General features: G+C 29.8%; 1 protein-coding gene across 2 annotated transcripts; it reads left to right on the top strand.

Moving 5' to 3' along the window:
- The first annotated feature begins 710 nt into the window (after positions 1 to 710).
- On the top strand, positions 711 to 19,845 carry LOC136968476 (UBA-like domain-containing protein 2). Of its 2 annotated transcripts, XM_067262454.1 has the most exons (3): positions 798 to 1,049; positions 1,337 to 1,408; positions 18,864 to 19,845. In XM_067262454.1, the coding sequence occupies exons 1-3, from the start codon at positions 942 to 944 to the stop codon at positions 19,077 to 19,079; spliced, it is 396 nt and encodes a 131-aa protein (XP_067118555.1). In that variant the 5' UTR covers positions 798 to 941; the 3' UTR covers positions 19,080 to 19,845. The 2 variants fall into 2 exon arrangements, with proteins under 2 accessions (XP_067118556.1, XP_067118555.1); XM_067262455.1 differs by lacking the exon at positions 1,337 to 1,408 and having other exon boundaries at positions 711 to 1,049.
- The last annotated feature ends 212 nt before the right edge of the window (positions 19,846 to 20,057 follow it).

Raw genomic sequence — 20,057 nt, 5'->3', positions numbered from 1 at the left:
TATACACTTTTCTTGTATAGGAAACAATAGAAACATTTTATTTCAATTTAAATAATAAATATAATGAATAATTTTAAAAGTGATTGTAATAATTATTATTACTCTCTATAATTTTAATTTGACAATTTAAAAAAAATCTATCTTAATGCAGAAAGAACTCTACACTTTACGGCATTATTAAGCGGTAATAAATTCTCAATAAATTTATGAACTTAATTTGCAGAAATGTTAACATGCAAATTAAAGCCATAAATTTTTATTATTATTATTATTTTTTTAAAGTTATCCTCTGACATTATTACAGAGTGAAAATGTTTTATGTAGAACTATAAAGTTGGCTTGATATATTAATATTTAGAATATAAAATTTTAATTCTGATATTTATAAAAGTATTTAATGGGATCCTCATTATTATTTTTAATTAATATATTCCATAATAATTCAAATACCCGAAATGGATGTATTGTAGTTGAATTAAATGGTGATGAATTAAATAGTGATAATAATAATAATAATAATTAGAATTTTAAGTAAGAAAACCCATTAAAAAATGTATAAGAAATATAAATGCTATTAAGACGCTAACCTATATTTCAAACTAAAATTAAAACAATTCTCCTTAAACCACGTGTACAAAAATCACGTGTTCCTGGAAAAGTAAACATTATCCCGCAACGAAGAAATAATTGCGTCATGCATGTAACTCGTATAGAAAATTAAAAACGATTACGATACAAAACAGACGGGAGTTTTAAACGTTTAAATTACAGAGATTTAATTGTATTCGCCGTATACCTTTTGTAAATCCCAACAGTTATTAGAAATATAATGGACCAATAAGGTTAGTCGGAGTGACGTCACTTATCCACTGCCGATCATCCGACAAACACGTTTGTTTTGAAACGAAGATAGTGTTTGTTTAGTCTTTTAAAAATTAATTATGGAGTCTTTGAGGGAACAAGTCATGATTAATCAGTTCGTATTAGCTGCCGGTTGTGCTAGAGAACAGGCAAAACAATTATTACAAGCGGCTCACTGGCAATTTGAGGTAATTAACGTTTCTTAAAAATTTTCATTTGTGTTAGTTTGAACGTAACACTATATTAAATAGTATTTATTAAGAGTTTATTCTATTGGTTAAGGCAATTCGAATTTATTCACAATGACCAATGTTACGTTGTATTGTAAAAGATTTCAAATGATAGATTAGGTTGTGTCGTAATGTAAACATGGCGATGTTTACGTTGTTTACTTTTATAAAACGATCAATTTTCTAGCTTTACGAGTTATAACGTTAAACGATATTCATTTTCAGCTTGCTTATTTTTCTTTCAGACTGCATTAAGTATATTTTTTCAAGAAGCAACAGTAACAAATTGCCATCAACCTAACAACCGTTTTAATGCTGTAAGTTTCTTCAATAAATCAATTAATTTTTATTCATTAATTATTTTAGTAAATTAAAAAAAAAATTAAAGCCGCTTCTTATGTAATCAAGATTATATTATGATTCATTTAATGAATACATTTAATAAATAAATAATGAAATGTGATATTTGTCATTTTCAAAATCTCTTGTATATTTCATTTCATATGCTAAAATTTAAAAATTTATGTTTTTTTTTTTTTAAATTATGAAATGATATTTAATTTTTCTACTGAAATATTAGTTATAAATTATTATATTTCTTTTACTTTTATAAAAAGAAATCTCTGATTCGGATGTATACTTGGAAGAATATACTATACTGTGTAAGGCTTATTGAAAGTTGGCAATTCTTTAAATGTTTATATAAGAGACGTAAGACTAGTAGTAAAACATTTTTATATATATCTGTAGACATTACATGCCCGAAATTAAAATTTATATCGAATTTTAATATAATAGGAATATAGTACATTTATCAAAATTGTACTTTCGCATTCAAATTATTACACTCGATCCAGTTATAGCTAGACCTATATATATATATATGTATATTCATTTTATAATGTATTTATAGGTCAGAGGAATTTATATTTTTCTTTTTCAAATTATTACTCTAATTTTCATACAGTATTATATAAATATAAATAAATATATATACTGTATAATCTATATTTTTATAAACTTAATGATTTTAGGTTTTATCTTGATTAATTTTTAAACAAATGTATTTGGGAAGAAAATAATGTTTTCTTCTTTTTTTTTAATTATTAAATATTTTTAAATAATAATTTATATATGTATTTGTTTATCAATTAACATTATATTTATAAAATTAAACAAATGATATGCAAGAAAATTGTCTTAAAACATTTGCTTTATTGTTCTTAGAAGTAGAAAAACAAGTTATGTACATTAGAATTGCACAATTGATAAGTAAAATTTCCTGTTTTTACTTCGAAGGAGGTGATGGAGTTCAATATCTCTCCCCTTTATAACTGGTTAGCAATGTAATTTGCCCCGGTGAAATTCAACTATAGGTTTAAACTTATCGTTTGCTAAAAATATTTAGTTACGACTCGATAAATATATCTACGTCACAAAAAATTATCAATTTAAATATTTGCTTTCGAACCGTCGTTAACGAGTTTTCCGGATTACTTTAAAATTACCGGAGAAAATTTTGTCGTAAATTCGACTTTAATTTCCATTTAATCGTTCGTCGTCAACTCGAAATCCTCGTTTAATTAATTCGTACATAACGTTTATCTCCGTCGTGGAAAAAATAATTATAATCGGATTAAAGAATCGGGAATTCGAAAGGAACGATATTCCTGTTTTTCGAAACAAAAAACATCAACTGCGACCCATTTTAATTTTCCTTAAAAATATTTTTTTGTAGTTCTAGCTAAAAATGTATGATGTCAGCGTTTAAAGATGACGTCAGACTATTTCCTTTCAATAATTTTATTTTGTTTGTGTAGTAGAATAACAATTCCTGTAAACATTTAAACACGTCAACCGAACGTGGAATAGAGTTAAATTATTATTATTATTATATATTTATTTTTTAATTTAAATCTTATCAAGATTAACAGTTGACTATTTAAGGAATGTAAAAAGGATCTTTAGGGCAGGATTCTATAAAATCTGTAATCAAAACATTATTTACTTTAAATAATTCCAACAGATATCAAGTATCTCTTGGCAATTTACCAATAATAATTATTTCCATATGTTGGACCTTTTAATAATATCAATGTATCTGTCTGTGTTTGAAATTATTATTGATTTCGTAGAGTATCCCTTAGTCGAATGTAAATACGCTTCCGACGTTAACTATTGCTTTTGTTTCCACTCATTTATTTTGTGTGTGGTTAAAGGGTGTTCGGAGCATACTCTATGAATGGATTTTAAAGGCATTTCTTAGAATAATGAAATAGATTTTTTTTAAAATACATTTTAAGGGGGAATTTTTCTTTGGACCTGACAATAGACAGATATTTCATATTTTACAGCAGATAATAATTAAAAGAAAAATAAAGCTCGTTTCCATAGTAGTTGGTTCGAAATGTGTTTATTGGCCAATTGCCAAATTCGATAAGGGATAATTAATACCTTTCCAACCGAAATTTCGAAACGTGCTTATTAAAAACGTTATACAAATTCGATTTATTTAGGTCATTTAAATTTTGTAAAGTTCTTCGACCCCGGTTTTACGCATATAAAGCAACAACAACGAAATAAAAAAAGATTAAATTAATAAAACGCCGAGTTCGCTCGCTTCCTGTCTTCTTCCATCGCCGATTCTGTTTATCCTGTAACCATGACGACGTAAGATGGCCGTTTGACGTCATTTCGCGTGTTTTTATTTTCGGTTAAAAACTAATTCGTTAAATCGATTCGAAATAGATTAGGTTCGGTTTTTTCTCTTCTTTTCCCTATATCGATCACGCCTATTTTCCTTTTAATTTCAAGCGGCAACAAATTTCTATTACGTGTAAAGCGCATTTCGGTAAAAAAGAAAAGAAAAAAATTTGCCTCCGGTATCGGAAAAGTGGGACGTTGACCTCGGAAAAATACTACTTTTTACTATAGGTTTTGTTGTTTCTAACTCGTTTTTATTGTTAAAAACTCCTTCTTCTCCTCCTCCTCCTCCTCCTCTTCTAACTTCCTACTTAGTTGGAAAAACGTGCGCCTAATCTCATTTAAGCTTAAAAGTAAATCGCTGTTTGTCATCTCGATTAGAAAAAAGGTTCGGGTTTTTGGCATTCGTCATTCTTTTTTTTTTATTTTAAATATTATTTGGAGTAACCTTGAAAACTCTTTGGCGCCGTTTAGGTCGGGAAAAGACGATTGTGCAATCGGTTCAGTGGGCAAGGTCAACTCCTACTCTATCCGGCGATATTAACACTGGCTGTATATAGACTTGCATCGTTAGTCACGTTGTCGTTTATTTTTTTTTTAAATTCACATAATGCTAATACTTTTTTTTCTCGTTATTCTCATTTTACGTTATAATTCGGTACCGTTAAAAAACATCGGTTCGAGTAGATTCCGTCGGAAAATAATAATAATAATAATGTCTTATGCAACGGCAGATTAAGTTCGCAATCTTGTTAAAATAGTTAACACCGTTTTTTAAATAAATTGGCGCAGACGTTTCGAACATCCGAGGTTAACAAATTAACTAAATCGAATGGAACCTTTGTCGCGTACTTTAACCGTTTTCGAACGCGCCGAAATGAAAAAAATAATCCATTGTGATTTTTTTGCACTTGTATGTCTTGTTTGTGCTAACCGAGTTTGTTAGGAATTTAATTGATCGCTCCTTATTCGGAGCGGACGGCTATAATAACGTATTATCGTTCTTATTTTTCGAATAAAGCAGATCTTTGAGATACGTATATTGTAAACTAGAAAAATAAAAATTAAAAGTCTATAAATAACAATTTGTTTATGATTTTTATGTGCCAAGGCAAGCAACTATCCTTAGTAGAATTAAAATTTCATTAATCATTGTGTTATCTTTATGTTTCTGTTATTCGATTTGTTTGGTGTTATTACTCTCCCACCTAATTTAAAAATATTACAGGAAGAAAACGCATTTTTTAATCGAGAATATTCTTAAATGCCGAATACCGTACGTTTAAAGTAGTTACGTTATATAATTTATAAAATATCGGATACGCATACAAATACGGATTACTTTAAACGTAACGCGAAATATTTACTTAGCGTACGAATTTCTTCGTTACTAATTTTTATTTTTCAGTAAAATAAATGTTTGAAGTTCAATTATTATTTTTTATATCTATATTTTCTTTACAATTAACGTTAAAAGTAATAAATCAATCTAGCCTACATTTAAAAAAAAAAACGATACAATAAAGGCATTTCCGAATATTAAATACGACATTTATTATTATATTTAACACGGAACACGGTGATAAAAATTTGGACAAATTCCACGTTTTTCATTTCTCGATACATTTATAATATTTTAGTAACGTGCTTATTCCGTATTTGCTATTATTTAACGAAATGTAATCGAAAGCATAGATATTGAAAGTATTTCGGTAATATGTTTTCAATAAAAATTATCTGTTACCGAATACATTAATAAATAAACAATTTAAATGAACTTCCTTCGCAGAAATTGATTTTATATTAATATTCATTATTAAATTTAAATGTTATGATTAATGAAATAAAATACGTAGCAAACAATATACAATCTTTCTATAAATTTTTTAAAAATTAATCAGCAATATTTTATGTTCATATGAACACTAGATTCCAATAAATTCTTATAGATTGAAAGGCATTCGTTGTTAACGGGGCCGTCAAGAGCCCGTTAACGTAACGATAGGTTACTCCCAGGCCCCATAAAATGTTAACATTGTACGGGGCCTGGGAGTAGAGCGGGTCTCTTTTATTTTTTAGCAAGCCCCTTTAGCCCTTGTTCTTTTAACAAATGAAATACATAGGATGTTTTTTTTTTTTAATTAATAAAAAGCAGTGGTAAAGATATTTTCGGTAAATAAAAACAACATTAAGTTAGTAGAGGAATGAATTACTACGAGTCCCTAAGGGTCAATTTACACACAGCAGTGACGTGCCGGCACAGTGCAGTAAGCATTCATAAATATCATACGTAGCCAATTAGAGTTTCATCTATAACATGTGATTCGTATTCTGTCAATCGTACAAGTGTCGTACACGAAACTCTGATTGGCTACGTGTGATATTTATCGATGCTTACTGCACTGTGCCGGCACGTCACTGTTGTGCGTAAATCGACCCTAAGTTTTCTCTGGGCTTTGGGAAAGATCCCCAGCTCTCCTCCTCCTCGACGGTCCCGATTGTTAACTATCTTATAATCATATTAATAATATGATTATTTTCCGCCATTCAGAAACAGTTACTAAATTTATTTTAATTTAAATTTCTTTAAGTGCAAACATTTTTATTGCTGTAAATTAAAACTAATGTCGGTTGATTCACGAGAAACTTTTTGATCTCGTTCAATTAAAGTCAACATTTTATCAATAACATTATCCTAAAATGGAAGATTAGAAAGGAACTCTTATCATTATTACACATTTGAAAATAAAAATAAGAGAGAAGAATAAATACTTCATCTTTGTTTTCCAGTTATCATAGCATGCTATGTTCTTATAACCTCTTGACAAACGTGGAGATTAAATAACAAAATTGAAAAGTTATTTGGTTATATCTAAATAATTTAATGATATAAAATTAATTTTATAGTATTCATTGAAATCTTAAATGAAAACATAAAAGCATTAAAAAATTTTGCATAAATGAGGAGGTTGGAACAATAAGGTGCCTAAATCACATTTTTTGAATTTTGCATTGATTATCAAATTCAATTGGCAATGAAGGTTGTGAGCCATCCACAAAATATTCTAGACATCAAACAACTAATGTCATCACAATTTAAAGTGACCGTGTTGCAAATGTGTTTTAAATGTATACCCAATAAAGTCATAAGTCACAATAAAATGGTGACAAATAATCAATTGAGGTTAAAGTGACATATATTTTGACAGAGGAACGAGTGAATCCAGTTTAGATTTTGTCTCTGATGACACCGTGAAAGATGGAGACTATTATTCCAGTGAAATTTCTAGCAACAGTGAACTCACCCGCATAAAGAAATATAAATATATTATTAATGTTATCATAATAGCCAAAGGCAAAATATGGACAGATTAACATTAAAAAGTACTCAGACAGCAAGGTAAAATAAATGAAATTTATTCATATTTTTCAATCTAGTAAATGTTGGGGTATATAATATAAAATTTCAATTTACACTTTTGTTCGGGGGCAGAGAATGTAATTTTAAATATAAGAAAACAATTTTACCACTTAGACAAGTGCTACGAATTAAAAAACCGTTATAACGAATGTTTGTGCACGTGTTCTAAGCAACGGAACTGTTACGTTTGCTTATCCTGTGCAATGTTGCCACCTAGCCAACAAATACAATAATAATTATCAAAAATTTAGCAACTTTTGTCAGATTTAAATCTAAGTGGTTATTATTTAACTATTAACTGTGCAATCAATTGAAAAGTATGGACATTTTGTTTATTTTTCTAAGTACAGTATGTACTTTAAAGGCTCTGTCTGTGTCCAGACTGTCTGTACTAAATACAGATGTATGGTAACTCTAATATTATTAAGAGGATTAAGGTCTTCTACTGTAATATATGTGGGTAATGTTTTGTTTACATTAAAACCGGATTGTGTCTTACATCCAATGGAACCATAGATATAAAGTTTTTTCCTCGTGTTTTATAAATAAATATTTAACCAAAAGATTCGATATAATAAATTTAAGTTAATCCTAATATTTGTGTTAACGTATATTTAGTGACTTAGATCCTTTTTGATTGAGAAATTCTTTTTATTATAGAAAATCTGAATAGGTAATGAACAAAGTATTAACCTTACTAAGAAAGAAAACATTGATACCAATTACAAAACAGTAAGTAAGAGAACAGTTTCATCTTAAGAATAATTTCTGTGTAGCCAACAGAGGAAAGTAAATGTTGAGTAGATGAAAATCCAAAGCAAAAAGAGCATAGAAACTTAGGATATTCTTTATACAAATTAAAAAAAGTTTGCACAAAGAAGCGAGATCAATTGTAAACGTAAAAACTGTAGAAAATTACTTAAAGATGTAGAACATAACATCCAATTCATTTTGGGACAGGTATTTTGCTTATCATACATTTCTGTTTGTTTTCAACAATAAAAGTAACAGCACAGTAAAACTAAAAGAAAAGAAGACATAGGATTTACAATAAACTTCTACATTACGTTCTATCTGTTAATCAACAGTTATACCTTGATGATATTGGAAATATAATTAGTGAATAAAAAAATGTGGAACCTGAAATTTATAGATAATCTATTATAGAAGACACCAATACGAATTCGGCGACCGAGAAGACGTCGAAATAGATCTAGAGGCTCCACGAAACTATTGCTATGCCACATATTTATTTAAAATTGTTTTAAAACATTCGTATTGTTACTTGCTTTAAAAAGGTTGTAAGCCACATGCAATACACAAATTTTTATAATCAACAACAGCAATTTGCCTTTTTTTTTGGAGGATAGTATTCAATATAATGTTGTAAATATAACAAAGAAAATGAAGTTTTTCAAATGCATAAACTGTATTTCAGGATTTGAACAAAAACTATAAACCTGTCTCACAGAAATTTTCTTAATGAGGCTTTGGTTTCTTATTGTTCCAACCTCTTCATATATTTGCCAACTAAAGTAAGTTTTCAGACTTTTTACTTTATAACAATATTCTTTTTTTTTTAATTTTTATTTTAAGGTTAATATGTGAAATTTAGAAAATTTGCTAGATCTAATGAATAAAAGAGAAAATTTGGTTGGTTGTGGCAGAATCTTAAACTATGTGAGGCATTTGTAGATATGTTTGTTTGAATTCACGGTATGGTTAAAGTTTTTCATCTTTTCTTTCAATTTTTCTTTAGAAACTATCAATATCTTTCTGTTTTATTTATATACTTTCCTATGAGCTTGTTCTGTTGTATTTCATAGAAAAATTTGCACGAAAAAAATCTACGACATCACCGCAGATTAATCTGCCACTGAAAAAATTTCAATACGTTTAACTTCAAATTGAACATTTTAATTTTGTAAATTAACAAAACACTTTAGATATTAAGAACAAGTGGCCGAAATATGTCAAAGATGGTAGGGCATCTCCTGTATGCGATCTTAAGACGTCTTTTCTTGGCCATCTCGGAATAGAGTGTTTTTAGGTACAGAATGAATGCAATAGGGATCCGTTGTATTTCGTCGAGTGCTCTAGGGACCGGTTGTATCGTGTCGGTGGGGTTGTTATTGTGGTGGTCGGTCGAGATAATAATAATTGATCAGTTGTCTAAAACTAGCTAATTGGTGACTTTTTACTTGAATCTCAATAGGGTCTTAAGATTAGTTTCCACAATACCAGAATATCATGAGTAGAATTAAGTCAATTGTAACACAGTCTCCAATTAAGATTGACATTTTTGTAGGAAGTGATAACGTCTTTGTTTTTGCTTTCTGATTGATTAGAGTGTATTTTTCAGTGATGTGGAAACCAGCCTTTAGGCTACTTTATGTGGGAATTATATATGCCAATTCACGTTTTTGTAGATGGGAAATGGTTAGTTAAATCAAGGATATCAAACCTTTTTGAGTCAGTGTCAAAATAAGCAAATTTAATATTTTAAAAGATTTGTTCATGCTGAAACTTCAAGAGTTCTAACAACTACAGTGGCCTTTGATTTAGTGGCTAAAATTTATCTCCTAAAGGAAATATTAAAATTTTTTAATTACAAATAGAGTTGCAAAAAAGTTGGATAAATGAGTGTAAATTACTTAATGTACAGTACATTATATTAATATTTTATTCATACTTATACATTATAATATCATTTTAATATATCCTGTACATTGTGAGTTTGTTATTAATATGTGTTTTTAAAATATATTCAGTTTAATGAACTTTTGGCAATAGCAGACATTCCTTACCCATTTAGTCTATTAAATTGAGAGAATTGTACTTTTAAAGAAATGAAGTGAATGTATTTTAATTAGAATAGATTACAGATAACTGATAAAGAAAAGAAACCATAAAACAAAAACACGAAATTAGGATAAATTGATAAAATAAAATATAAGTAAAATAAAATACAGTAAAATATAAACAAAATCCTTTATGTTGTTTGCCATACATTCTTACACTGTGCTCTTTTAGACATGCATACCATAGATTTGTTATTCCTGGGTCAGGTTAATTCACTTTTAATGCCATTGAATTTGGCTGTTAAGTCAGCAAACTATAATTCTCAGCTTGTGGTAATCCTAATGTGATAATTGAGAAAAGTTTTCTTTGTCTGGCAAAGGCAAACACCTAGAAAAAACAACACATGCAAAGTAGAAGATAAAAAAAGGAATTCAATTCACACGATAATAAAGTACAGGTACTGTACAAAGAGATTCCAGTTCAAGGGGTTTTGATTTACAGTCACCCAAAATCCAGTGGTTGGTAGAACAATTGAAAATTATTGTGACTAGAACAAAAAGAACCCAACAATAATAATTACACAAATTTTCCTTAACATTAATTCTTAATACTAATTTATAACTAGAAGGAAATAGAAGATAGGGGCCAAGAAGTAGCGAAAATGGCAGATAGGATAGGAAAGAATACTCAGGTAGTGTAGTGTAAACACCGTTTAGTTACCATGAGGGCCATGTGAGAGCTTAAACACAAAATACTTGCTTCTGTCTTCCTTTTCTTCAGTTCTTGAGATTTGTATATTTGATCCCAATAGCCTGTTGCTTGTTCGGACTCATTAAGCTGAAACTCCATTTCTGACACACTAACTTCAGTCTGGGAATTTCAAAGTTCCCACTTCACCCATCTACTCGGGCACCAGACACTGTAACATCTCTCTCCCTTTTGTGGACTTCTCTCCTTGAGCACAAGCCCAAAAAGTGACCTTCTTTCGCTTTGTATGCCCTCAGGTAACCTTGTATTCATTGTACTGGGAATTCCAGAAAGTGGCCCTCATTTCCAAGAAAGAATTAAGAAGATTAGAAAGTTCTAGAGGTTAAAAAGAACAAAGAACAGAAAAAATTGTCAGAAGAACAAAAGGAAAAAAAGCATACAATATGGCATACAACCACCCTTAGAAAGAGAACTACTGAACATATAAACAATCCTTAAACTCAATTTTTAAGCATGCCAAACTATCTTCTGTGTTATTGGGCTATATCAGCCTACCTCTAGTCAAATTATTTTACAGCTAATTATTGATAATAGTGAGGTTGAGGCTGAAGTTTTAAATGCGAAAACGTGTACGTCGGACATTCGGTGCCGCTTTCCTGTAAGCCTAGAAGTTTGACAATGGTGTTTGGAAAGTCGGTGGAAACATGCTCGACATTCCAAACGCCATTGTCAAACTTCTAGGCTTACAGGAAAGCGGCGCCGAGCGTCCAACGTACATGTTTTCGCATTTAAAATTTCAGCCTCAACCTCGCTATTATGGCAGATAATTAGGAACTACTGAATGTTACTGTGATGAATATTCTGATTTGCATATATTTTTCTCAAATGGTATATTTGATATTGTATAGTAAAATTTTGCTCTGTATATTCACAAACATTAGACTAAATTGTTATTCATTGTAGTAAAACATTTTAAACACAATTTAATGTTAAGTAATTTTGTGCAGATAACAGTGTTTGAAAGTTGGTGTGGGTTACGTGATCTGCCAGTTTTATCTTTTAATTTTGAAATCATCAAACAGCATTTCTTTTTGCTCTAAAATCACTAATTTTAGAAAATATTAGAAAAACAAAAAGTTCTAAATGCACCATAACAGACATATTCATCTATCATTGTGGTTTTCTGAAACCATTCAAGATTCTTACTCTACACATGTACCTCATCTTTAGTATTTCTCCTATTTATTTTCTGTGCACCTATTCACATTGTAATTGATATTCTTACATATATACTTCAAACTTTATTCTTAAAAGCTAATAGTTTCCAATAATTTCCTTCTCTCTAAGTAAAAACTCTCAGAAAACTAGAATATTCTGTTTAGAAGCCGAACAATCAGTTTTTGAATCTGTGTCAATAGATGTCATTGACATTAAAATTATTTCTATTTAATCTGTTTTGAGTTTATTTTAGCATTTATGATTATTACTCTACGATATATAAAATAAAAACAAAGCAATACAAAAAAATTTTTGTCATTTTGTATTTTTGACACTTAAGAATTACACTAGAGCATCGATTATCCGACTTAATTGGGGACTGGGGTCGGTTGGATAACCGAAAAGTATGAAAAAATACATTATTAGTATAGTGTATTAGGCTCGGTTTAAATACTAGCCTCCCTTTCATGGTCGAGCCAGTACTGCCAGATAAACATGCAAAAATTTAACAATAATAATAATAAAGTAGCCAAGACGTAACCAAATATTGTTGCGCCACGTCACTAGCGGACATTTGAATTTGCCGACTAGAACGCGGTCAGTTAATCGGGGATCGGATAATCGATGCTCTACCGTATAAAGCAAATGCTCACGTGTGGCACATTAAAAAACTGGCAGTTTTGAGACAATGATTAACACCAATTATACCATCCCTTGCCAGTTCAGCAAAAGTAGATTCCAAGCCAACTTCTTTGGTATTCACAGTATTTCTTTATTTCCAATAGTCACTAGTAATGTTGATTTTTTGCATGTGATCCGACATTTTGAATTAATGTCGCACGAATGGAACTTTTGAACTTTCCATCATGATAATGATGGAAAGTTCAAAAGTAGACCTCAATGTAGAAAACTTAATAGACATTTATGAACTCTTTCTAATTGTTTAAATTATTTTCTTTTCTTATGAAAATAAGAAAATAAAAATTATTTCCACACATATTTAAATGATCTGTTTTGGAATATCTATATCCAATTTTTATTTATGTCGTAACAAGTGGCTTGCTGCAAGCGTGGCTGTTCTTCCAAAGACGGTGTTGCAAGTTTGGTTGCTGCATTTACTTTTGTGTAGTGTGTGTGCATTCACCTTTAGGGATATGTCTCTCAGTAATCCATTTCATTTATTTTATAATTACAGTAGAATCTTGTTTTAATGGATTACAGAATAATGAATTTTTTCCCAGGTCCTGCCAAATCAATGCAATTTTACCTCTTTTTAGCAAATTTGTAGGTCAGAATATAATGGATTTTTTTTCTAGCCCCATCTATTGTAAACTGCATTTTTTCAACATTTAGATAATATTTGGGTATTTTCAGGAACTTGTAGAGTATGATGATGCATTGTTACATCTGAGATATATCCAATTAGGAACTGTACGAAGAGAGTCAGTAGGCCGATACGATTTAGGAGAAGCTATCTAGTAAACATTCTGATGCAGGTCCGACTGTTGTGCTGTAATTTAGCAGGGCCATCAAGTCTTTCTAAGTCATGTTTGTATAGAATAGAGATCTCAAGAGAGTAAATAATTTCAAGTACTGATACTTCTTATATGTGGGGGGGGGGTTAAAAAACAGAAATTTTTCTGGGTGTATGGGAAATCTGTTATTCTCAGTATAATGGATTCTCAGAACAAAGGATGATTTTCAGCAGCATGTATGATCTGTTAAAATGAGATTCTGCTGTATGTCTGCAATGAACTGCTAACAGAAGTAAAAGATAAAAAACAATGTTTTAATGTTTGAGATGGTACAGTGGCATGCCATCCATGGAAACTGGAAGCACCACTTTCCTTGTATTTTCTAAAATATAAATACATATTGTCCTATTATTTTCATATTTTAACATACTTTGAATTAATTAAAATTAGTATTTTTATTATAACCACATTTTGTATCTTATTACAAATTTCTATACTACATGTGAAAAACATTGGTAAGATTGCTATTGTATATTCAAATATAAATTCGTACATGCGTATTTCCAATGAAAGTGCTATATTGTCGAATACAGGATAGCTTCCATGGCAAAAGATTCTGAATGTGTAAAGCAGCCAGATTACAGGCATTCATGCATGCACTTTACAGAGCACCAACCTCACATGGTTTAGCTTGTTGATGCTACACACCAAAATATCGTATAATGCTTCTGGTGATTTTATCCGGGGCCGCCACGGCTTCCCCGTCGTCAAATGTCACCGCACGCCACCGAGATGGTATCTTTTAGAATGCATAGTAATAAGTATTATGCTTTAATGACTACTTTGAAGGCATAGGACATAAGGTGTTGCATGTTATACTAAGATTTTATTTTTGTTGTAGTGTATACAGTAGAGGCATACAAAACTGTGGGTTGGTTATCTGCACACAATTATCTAGATATGTATGCAACCATTTACAATTACAATAATCACCAGGGACTACTTGGGATAGAGCATAAATTTATGCAGAAATTCATTTTGCAGAGTACCAACTGACACACAACATCTATGTAAAACAAGATCATGCTGCATACTATAATATTTTCGTCGTTGTTCCCAGGCATTAATAACAACGCTAGTATGAACAGGGAGATGGAGGTTATAAGGAAGAAATCGTATTGTCTTTCAGCATTAGGTTTATTTATTTGATGAATTTAAATACGTCCAAGTACTTTTGGCATTCCAAATTGTCTTCCAGGTGAAAAAAGTACATATAAAATTTGAATAATGATTTTAAAATCTCTTTACATTAAACAACAATAAGATCTTTTTTAACCTAAATATAGTTAGTTTTCACACATTTGTGATAAAGAGATGGAGGTTAATTCCACCCATACAGTAATTAGCTACAAGCATGACATGCATAAATTATATAAGTAGCAAGAATCAAGGACACATTTAGCATACAGATGCAATCCTAGCATTTTATAAATGCATAATAGGAAAGACCCAATGAACACTGAGCACCAAGTATATATATGATCCCATTATGTGATGATAGGTTAAGGTTTGTTAAGATTGTTCAGGAATCTTTTCCCAGAGAACCACTGCCTCCATGTATGCTTCAGACAACAATGTTGAAATGAAATTAGCACATCTTACCATACAGCCTGATCTATCTAAACAGAACTAAGGGAGTTAGAAGCTCTCAAGATGTTTGATGATGCATTACGATAAGAAATAATTTTTTTTCCTAATTGTAATGCATTTGCCATGCATAAGTCTTTGTAATGTGTGTACACACATCTGATTTGTTGCTTTGAATTTGAACAGAATTTGTAGAATACCTGAATTTTTTTCCAGAATTAGGCCTATATAAAATAAATTACATTAAAAATATTTTAATCTGAATTACATGGTCCATTTGGATATGTTGGCCCTGTCCCTCACCATCCAGCTATTTCATTAAAAGGGTCTAGGTTCAGTCAGCCCAGTGTCTGCAGGGCAAAAAGTGTTAACATATACAGTAATCTTGCAAAATCCATTATTTACAAATAAATAATAAATGGAAAAAGTGTAAATATTTTAAATTTTTAATTTAACGAACAAACTAAGTTAAGTGAAAAAACACCACATTAGCTGTGACGCCCATCTAACTATTTAGTTCGTAGTTTCTCTATATATGTTTTTGCCGTTAAAACAAACTTTATACTACTTAATCACATTATCAAATAGATAATAAATTTGGTTATTACCAGTAGGTTCTTTGTGATTAACGAATTATATTACTAACACAGTTTGTACTTTATTACGATTTAATTTATTTTCAGATTATACTTCAGTTATTCCGACAAAGAAATAAATTTGTAATTAAAGCGTAGCAAAGTCGAGAGAAATTTATTTTGTAATTTCTGCAAATTAAAATCCTTAGACTTTAAATTTCTTTGAAAATGGGAAGAGAATAAGATATTTTTTGCTTTTTAATTGTGGAATATTCGTTATGCCGTCAATAAATGAGTCATTTGATTTTGTCAGACAATTTTTTTAAATTAGTAAAATCTAAATTGTTTCAGAAATGAATCATAATGTAAGCAGCATTATATGATTAGGTTATAGACATGTCTTCATATTTAAATAGAAATTCATAGATTTGAATATAAAACTGCAGATTTGCATGGTAATTAACTTTAAAAACGTTTTTAATATATATATATATTGTTATCCTGTAAAGTTTAAATTGTAGACTTTTGAAAGCTAGTAAAGAAATTCTGAATTAAACAGTAAGTAACAGTCAAATAGAGAAATAATTAAATTATAGATTGCTAGTTTTTTATTTATTGTAGAAAATTTAAAACTGTGATGTTATTTTGATAGCTTTTTATTCTGTACATCTCAAGGGACTTCTGTACATTATACATGAATGAAAAATATTTATCTTATTTCTGAACTCTGTCTTCAAAGGGGTAACACAATTATTTGGAAAAGAATGTATTTTTTTTTTTTTTTTAAATCTGTAGAATTTTTCATTCTTTCAAATCTTTATCTGCATTTTAAAAAATATTCTTCAAAGCATGGAGGTAAAAAAGATTATAAAATAAAAATACTTCATTACAAATTTATTTAAGTAAAACATTTATGCTGAAAGTTAATTTTAAAAGTTCAATTAACCTAATTTAAAAATTCCCCCCCCCAAAGTAAGTGGATTTAGTTCCTGTTTTATTAAAAATAATATACATTCTAGAGTCAAATTTCCATGTTTAATTACTATTAGTTCTGTTTATGAAGAGAATACAATTTTTATATATTCTATTAGTTTGTTATTTCCATCATTATGGTATTTTACAGCATGAAAATGCATTCCCATTCCAGGAAAAAAGTATTTATTGGGCTATAATTTGAAAAATTGTAGATGTGTAGATGTATAGATGTACAAGGTATAAATTCCGCCATCGTCCGTCCGTCTTTCTTTCTTTAATCTCGAGAACAGAGTTAGATAGACAAAAGATGAGACCAGATAAGAAACTTAGGGGGGCAGGAGGCCCCAATTAACTATTTATGAGCTTCCGATACAAACTGGAAATCATGTTATTTCAATTCTGTTGTTAAAGGAAAAGTAAGATGTGCAGGAACAAGCCACTACTTATTTGAGGTGGAGAGCATATATTTTAAAGTAAATAATTTAAAAATATGATTAAAATTTTCAGCCTGGCATTGTGACGATGTCACAATAAATAATTGATCGTTGTATTTAATTAAGTTGTCTTATGTCTTTGGCACTCTGCCCCAAAGTTTTTTCTTTTACTGTATTCTGGCCAAAAAAAGTAAAATTAGAATGCACACTTTTCTTTTACTCATCACAAAAAAGAGGTATTTAAATAAATAACATTTTTATTCAAGAATTGGGTTAGGTAGGCGTTACCTGTAGCCTCTGGGAAATCACAACTCGAGATAAATGATTGCATATACGTAATCTTTTATTAAACGACAGATATAAATTACTAAGTGCACTATAGTACAAGGCCTAAAAAGCATGATACAAAAAGTAAAGCAAATGCCAAAAGTAATACGTAAAGCACTTTTTAATTATATTCATAAAGTCAGGTACACCTGTATTAGGTAAGGAGTTTTACATCAAGACATTCTCAAAACTTGTAGACATCAGTTGTTCCTTTAAGTAGTGATAGTGTCAATTATATCTTCTATATTTATTGTTAATGAGTTTCTCCATTTTGCTATGGTCTAACCAAGTGTATCTTACTATCGATTATAGTAATAAATCAACACGATTAAAAGATATTTAATATAAGCAGCCAATTTCCAAACCATATAAACTTTCAACATTTTTATAATATATTAGCTGTTTCTTGTCTTTAATTTAGTTGCATTTCAAAGTAACTTTAATAAGAAAAATCTTTAACTGAAAGTGTACATTCCCTTTGTCAATCTTGAACAGAGTTAGATAATGAAAATTGAGACCAGATACAGAAAGCTTATTTTTAAATTAAAATATGATTTAAAAAACTGCAGCCTGGTATTGTGATGATGTTACGATAAGTAATTGCTCTTTATATTATATAATCGAAGTTATAACAAAATGTATTTTAAGTTCTTTGCACCAATATAAATGTTAAACTGATAAAGGACAACCTTGATTTGTAATTCTGTGACTTAAATTGTTACTAAAAGCTGTGGCGAGTAAAATTTAGATTAGTAAACATAGTTATAATCTGCATTATAACTATTTAATGTACATGACAAATCCTTTAACATAGGAGAATTGTAGCTCTCTCGAAAGGTCTGAATCAGACTTAATTTGAAGTCTGTTATTCTTTTTATGGTTTCTTATATCAAATTAGGAATCAGCAGATCAGTATTTAATTGTTGAATTTTGAGTGTTTATGAAAGATATTACAGTATATATAGCAAAATATCTGATAAATTTTAAGTTTGTTGTTAATTAATTATCAGCAATTATCGGTTTGAATTCAAAATATAATCTCACTTATTTATACTTCATATATTTTAATACTTGTTTTGCAACGCTAAAAATTAATTTTAAACTCGGTTTCAATGTTGATATTAATGAAAAATATTTATCAATATTAAGATTTCATAGACCAACATAATCATTAAATACAGTTTTTGTTTGCTTTTCAATTGCATATTTGTTTAAGAGATATTTAAGTGGATACCGTGTATATTTAGATTATCTATTTAGGGACAAAACAGATCTTTCCAGCATTACACAATATCCAATGTATTTGTCTGCTGCAGTCCACATGACACTTAACTATAGTGGAAAGATCTATTTTGCCTCTACATAGATGATATACAGTAGACACCCCATATACTTGATCTTTTTCTATAATAAATACATTATAAATTACTGGTATGTATCCTAATAATTTTCACATTTTATTTATAATAAAATCTCTCTATTTTCAGATGTGTACTCCTGCTAACACACCAGCCACACCTCCAAATTTTCCAGAAACACTTTTAGCATTTTCAAAAATGTCTGCGTCGGAGAAAATGGGTACCTCGCCGCAGACCGCCCGCATCTTTTCTACATCCCCGCCGATAAATAATAGTAATTTGGGAAATTACAAGTACAACAATCAACAGATTCAAACTTCACAAAATGTACAGGCCCAAAGATAAAATATTGTAAATTCGGTGAATTTTATCTACTAGACAGAGTCAAGTGTCTTGACTTCCTTCAGTCCCTAATGAAGAATTCATATAGAGAATTATCATGTGTTAAGACTGACTCTAGAAATGAAAAATATGTAAGTGTAATTATGCAAGTAGTCATCTAGGAAGGTTCTATTTTCTACGACGGTTCTCCTTCCTTATCCAAACCATCTACCAATAAAAGTGCCAGGAATTAACCGCCGAGAACGTACTCCGAGCGGAGTTTGCCATATCGTGAAACTTTCCAGGATATAGCAAAAATTAAGTGCCGTATTTAAAACAACGTGGAAAGTCATCCTAAAAAAATTATTTCGTTTCTTCCCGTTATTATTTTTAAAAATATCCGGATAATTTGCTTGTGATGATTTTTGACTTATCTTAGTTTCGGATAAATTGGTTAAATGTTTTAGACATCATTTTGATTGTGTTTTATGCCCGTTTTATTTTAAAGCAGAAGAAGAAATTGATAAAGTGACCTCATACATATCTGATCTTGTAGGAGACAAATTTCTACAAAGAACTATTAAGTTAGGAGGAAAATTTTCAGTTAACGATGTGAATTCGGTTTAATTTTTTTTTTTTTAAGTTTTAAATTCTAATTTTGTATGATTATAGTTTCTTCATATTTGTGCAATACATTTGAAAGTCGTTATTTTAATATGCTAAACTGCATTTTATCAGTTATGTGTAATAATGCATCTTTGAACTGAAAATAAACAACCTCCAAACAAGAGATTCTGTAAATTATTTCGGTCTGTGGAACACCTGTCGTCACCATAAACCACAAACAAAAAAAAATTCTAGAAATGAGTTACTTAACTTTCCTGGCTTTTACGAGATTCCATCCTCTCGACTTTTCACAACCAAAATTTAATAGCGTGTATATATAAGGGGCATCGATGCTAACGTGCCAATTTTTGCATTCGGGTCACGAAACGTGGAGAT

Source organism: Centruroides vittatus, unplaced genomic scaffold (assembly GCF_030686945.1).
Source record: "Centruroides vittatus isolate TY-2023 unplaced genomic scaffold, ASM3068694v2 contig_1477, whole genome shotgun sequence".
Taxonomy (NCBI): domain Eukaryota; kingdom Metazoa; phylum Arthropoda; class Arachnida; order Scorpiones; family Buthidae; genus Centruroides; species Centruroides vittatus.
The sequence above is the reverse complement of the archived record's forward strand: the minus strand, read 5'-3'. Positions and strand labels throughout refer to the sequence as shown.

Excerpts from the sequence above, each read along its gene's own strand:
- LOC136968476 (XM_067262454.1), top strand. The coding sequence starts at position 942 with ATGGAGTCTTTGAGGGAACAAGTCATGATTAATCAGTTCGTATTAGCT. Across the intron at positions 1,050-1,336 it reads CGGCTCACTGGCAATTTGAG|ACTGCATTAAGTATATTTTT; the intron begins GTAATTAACGTT and ends TTTTTCTTTCAG. Across the intron at positions 1,409-18,863 it reads CTAACAACCGTTTTAATGCT|ATGTGTACTCCTGCTAACAC; the intron begins GTAAGTTTCTTC and ends CTCTATTTTCAG.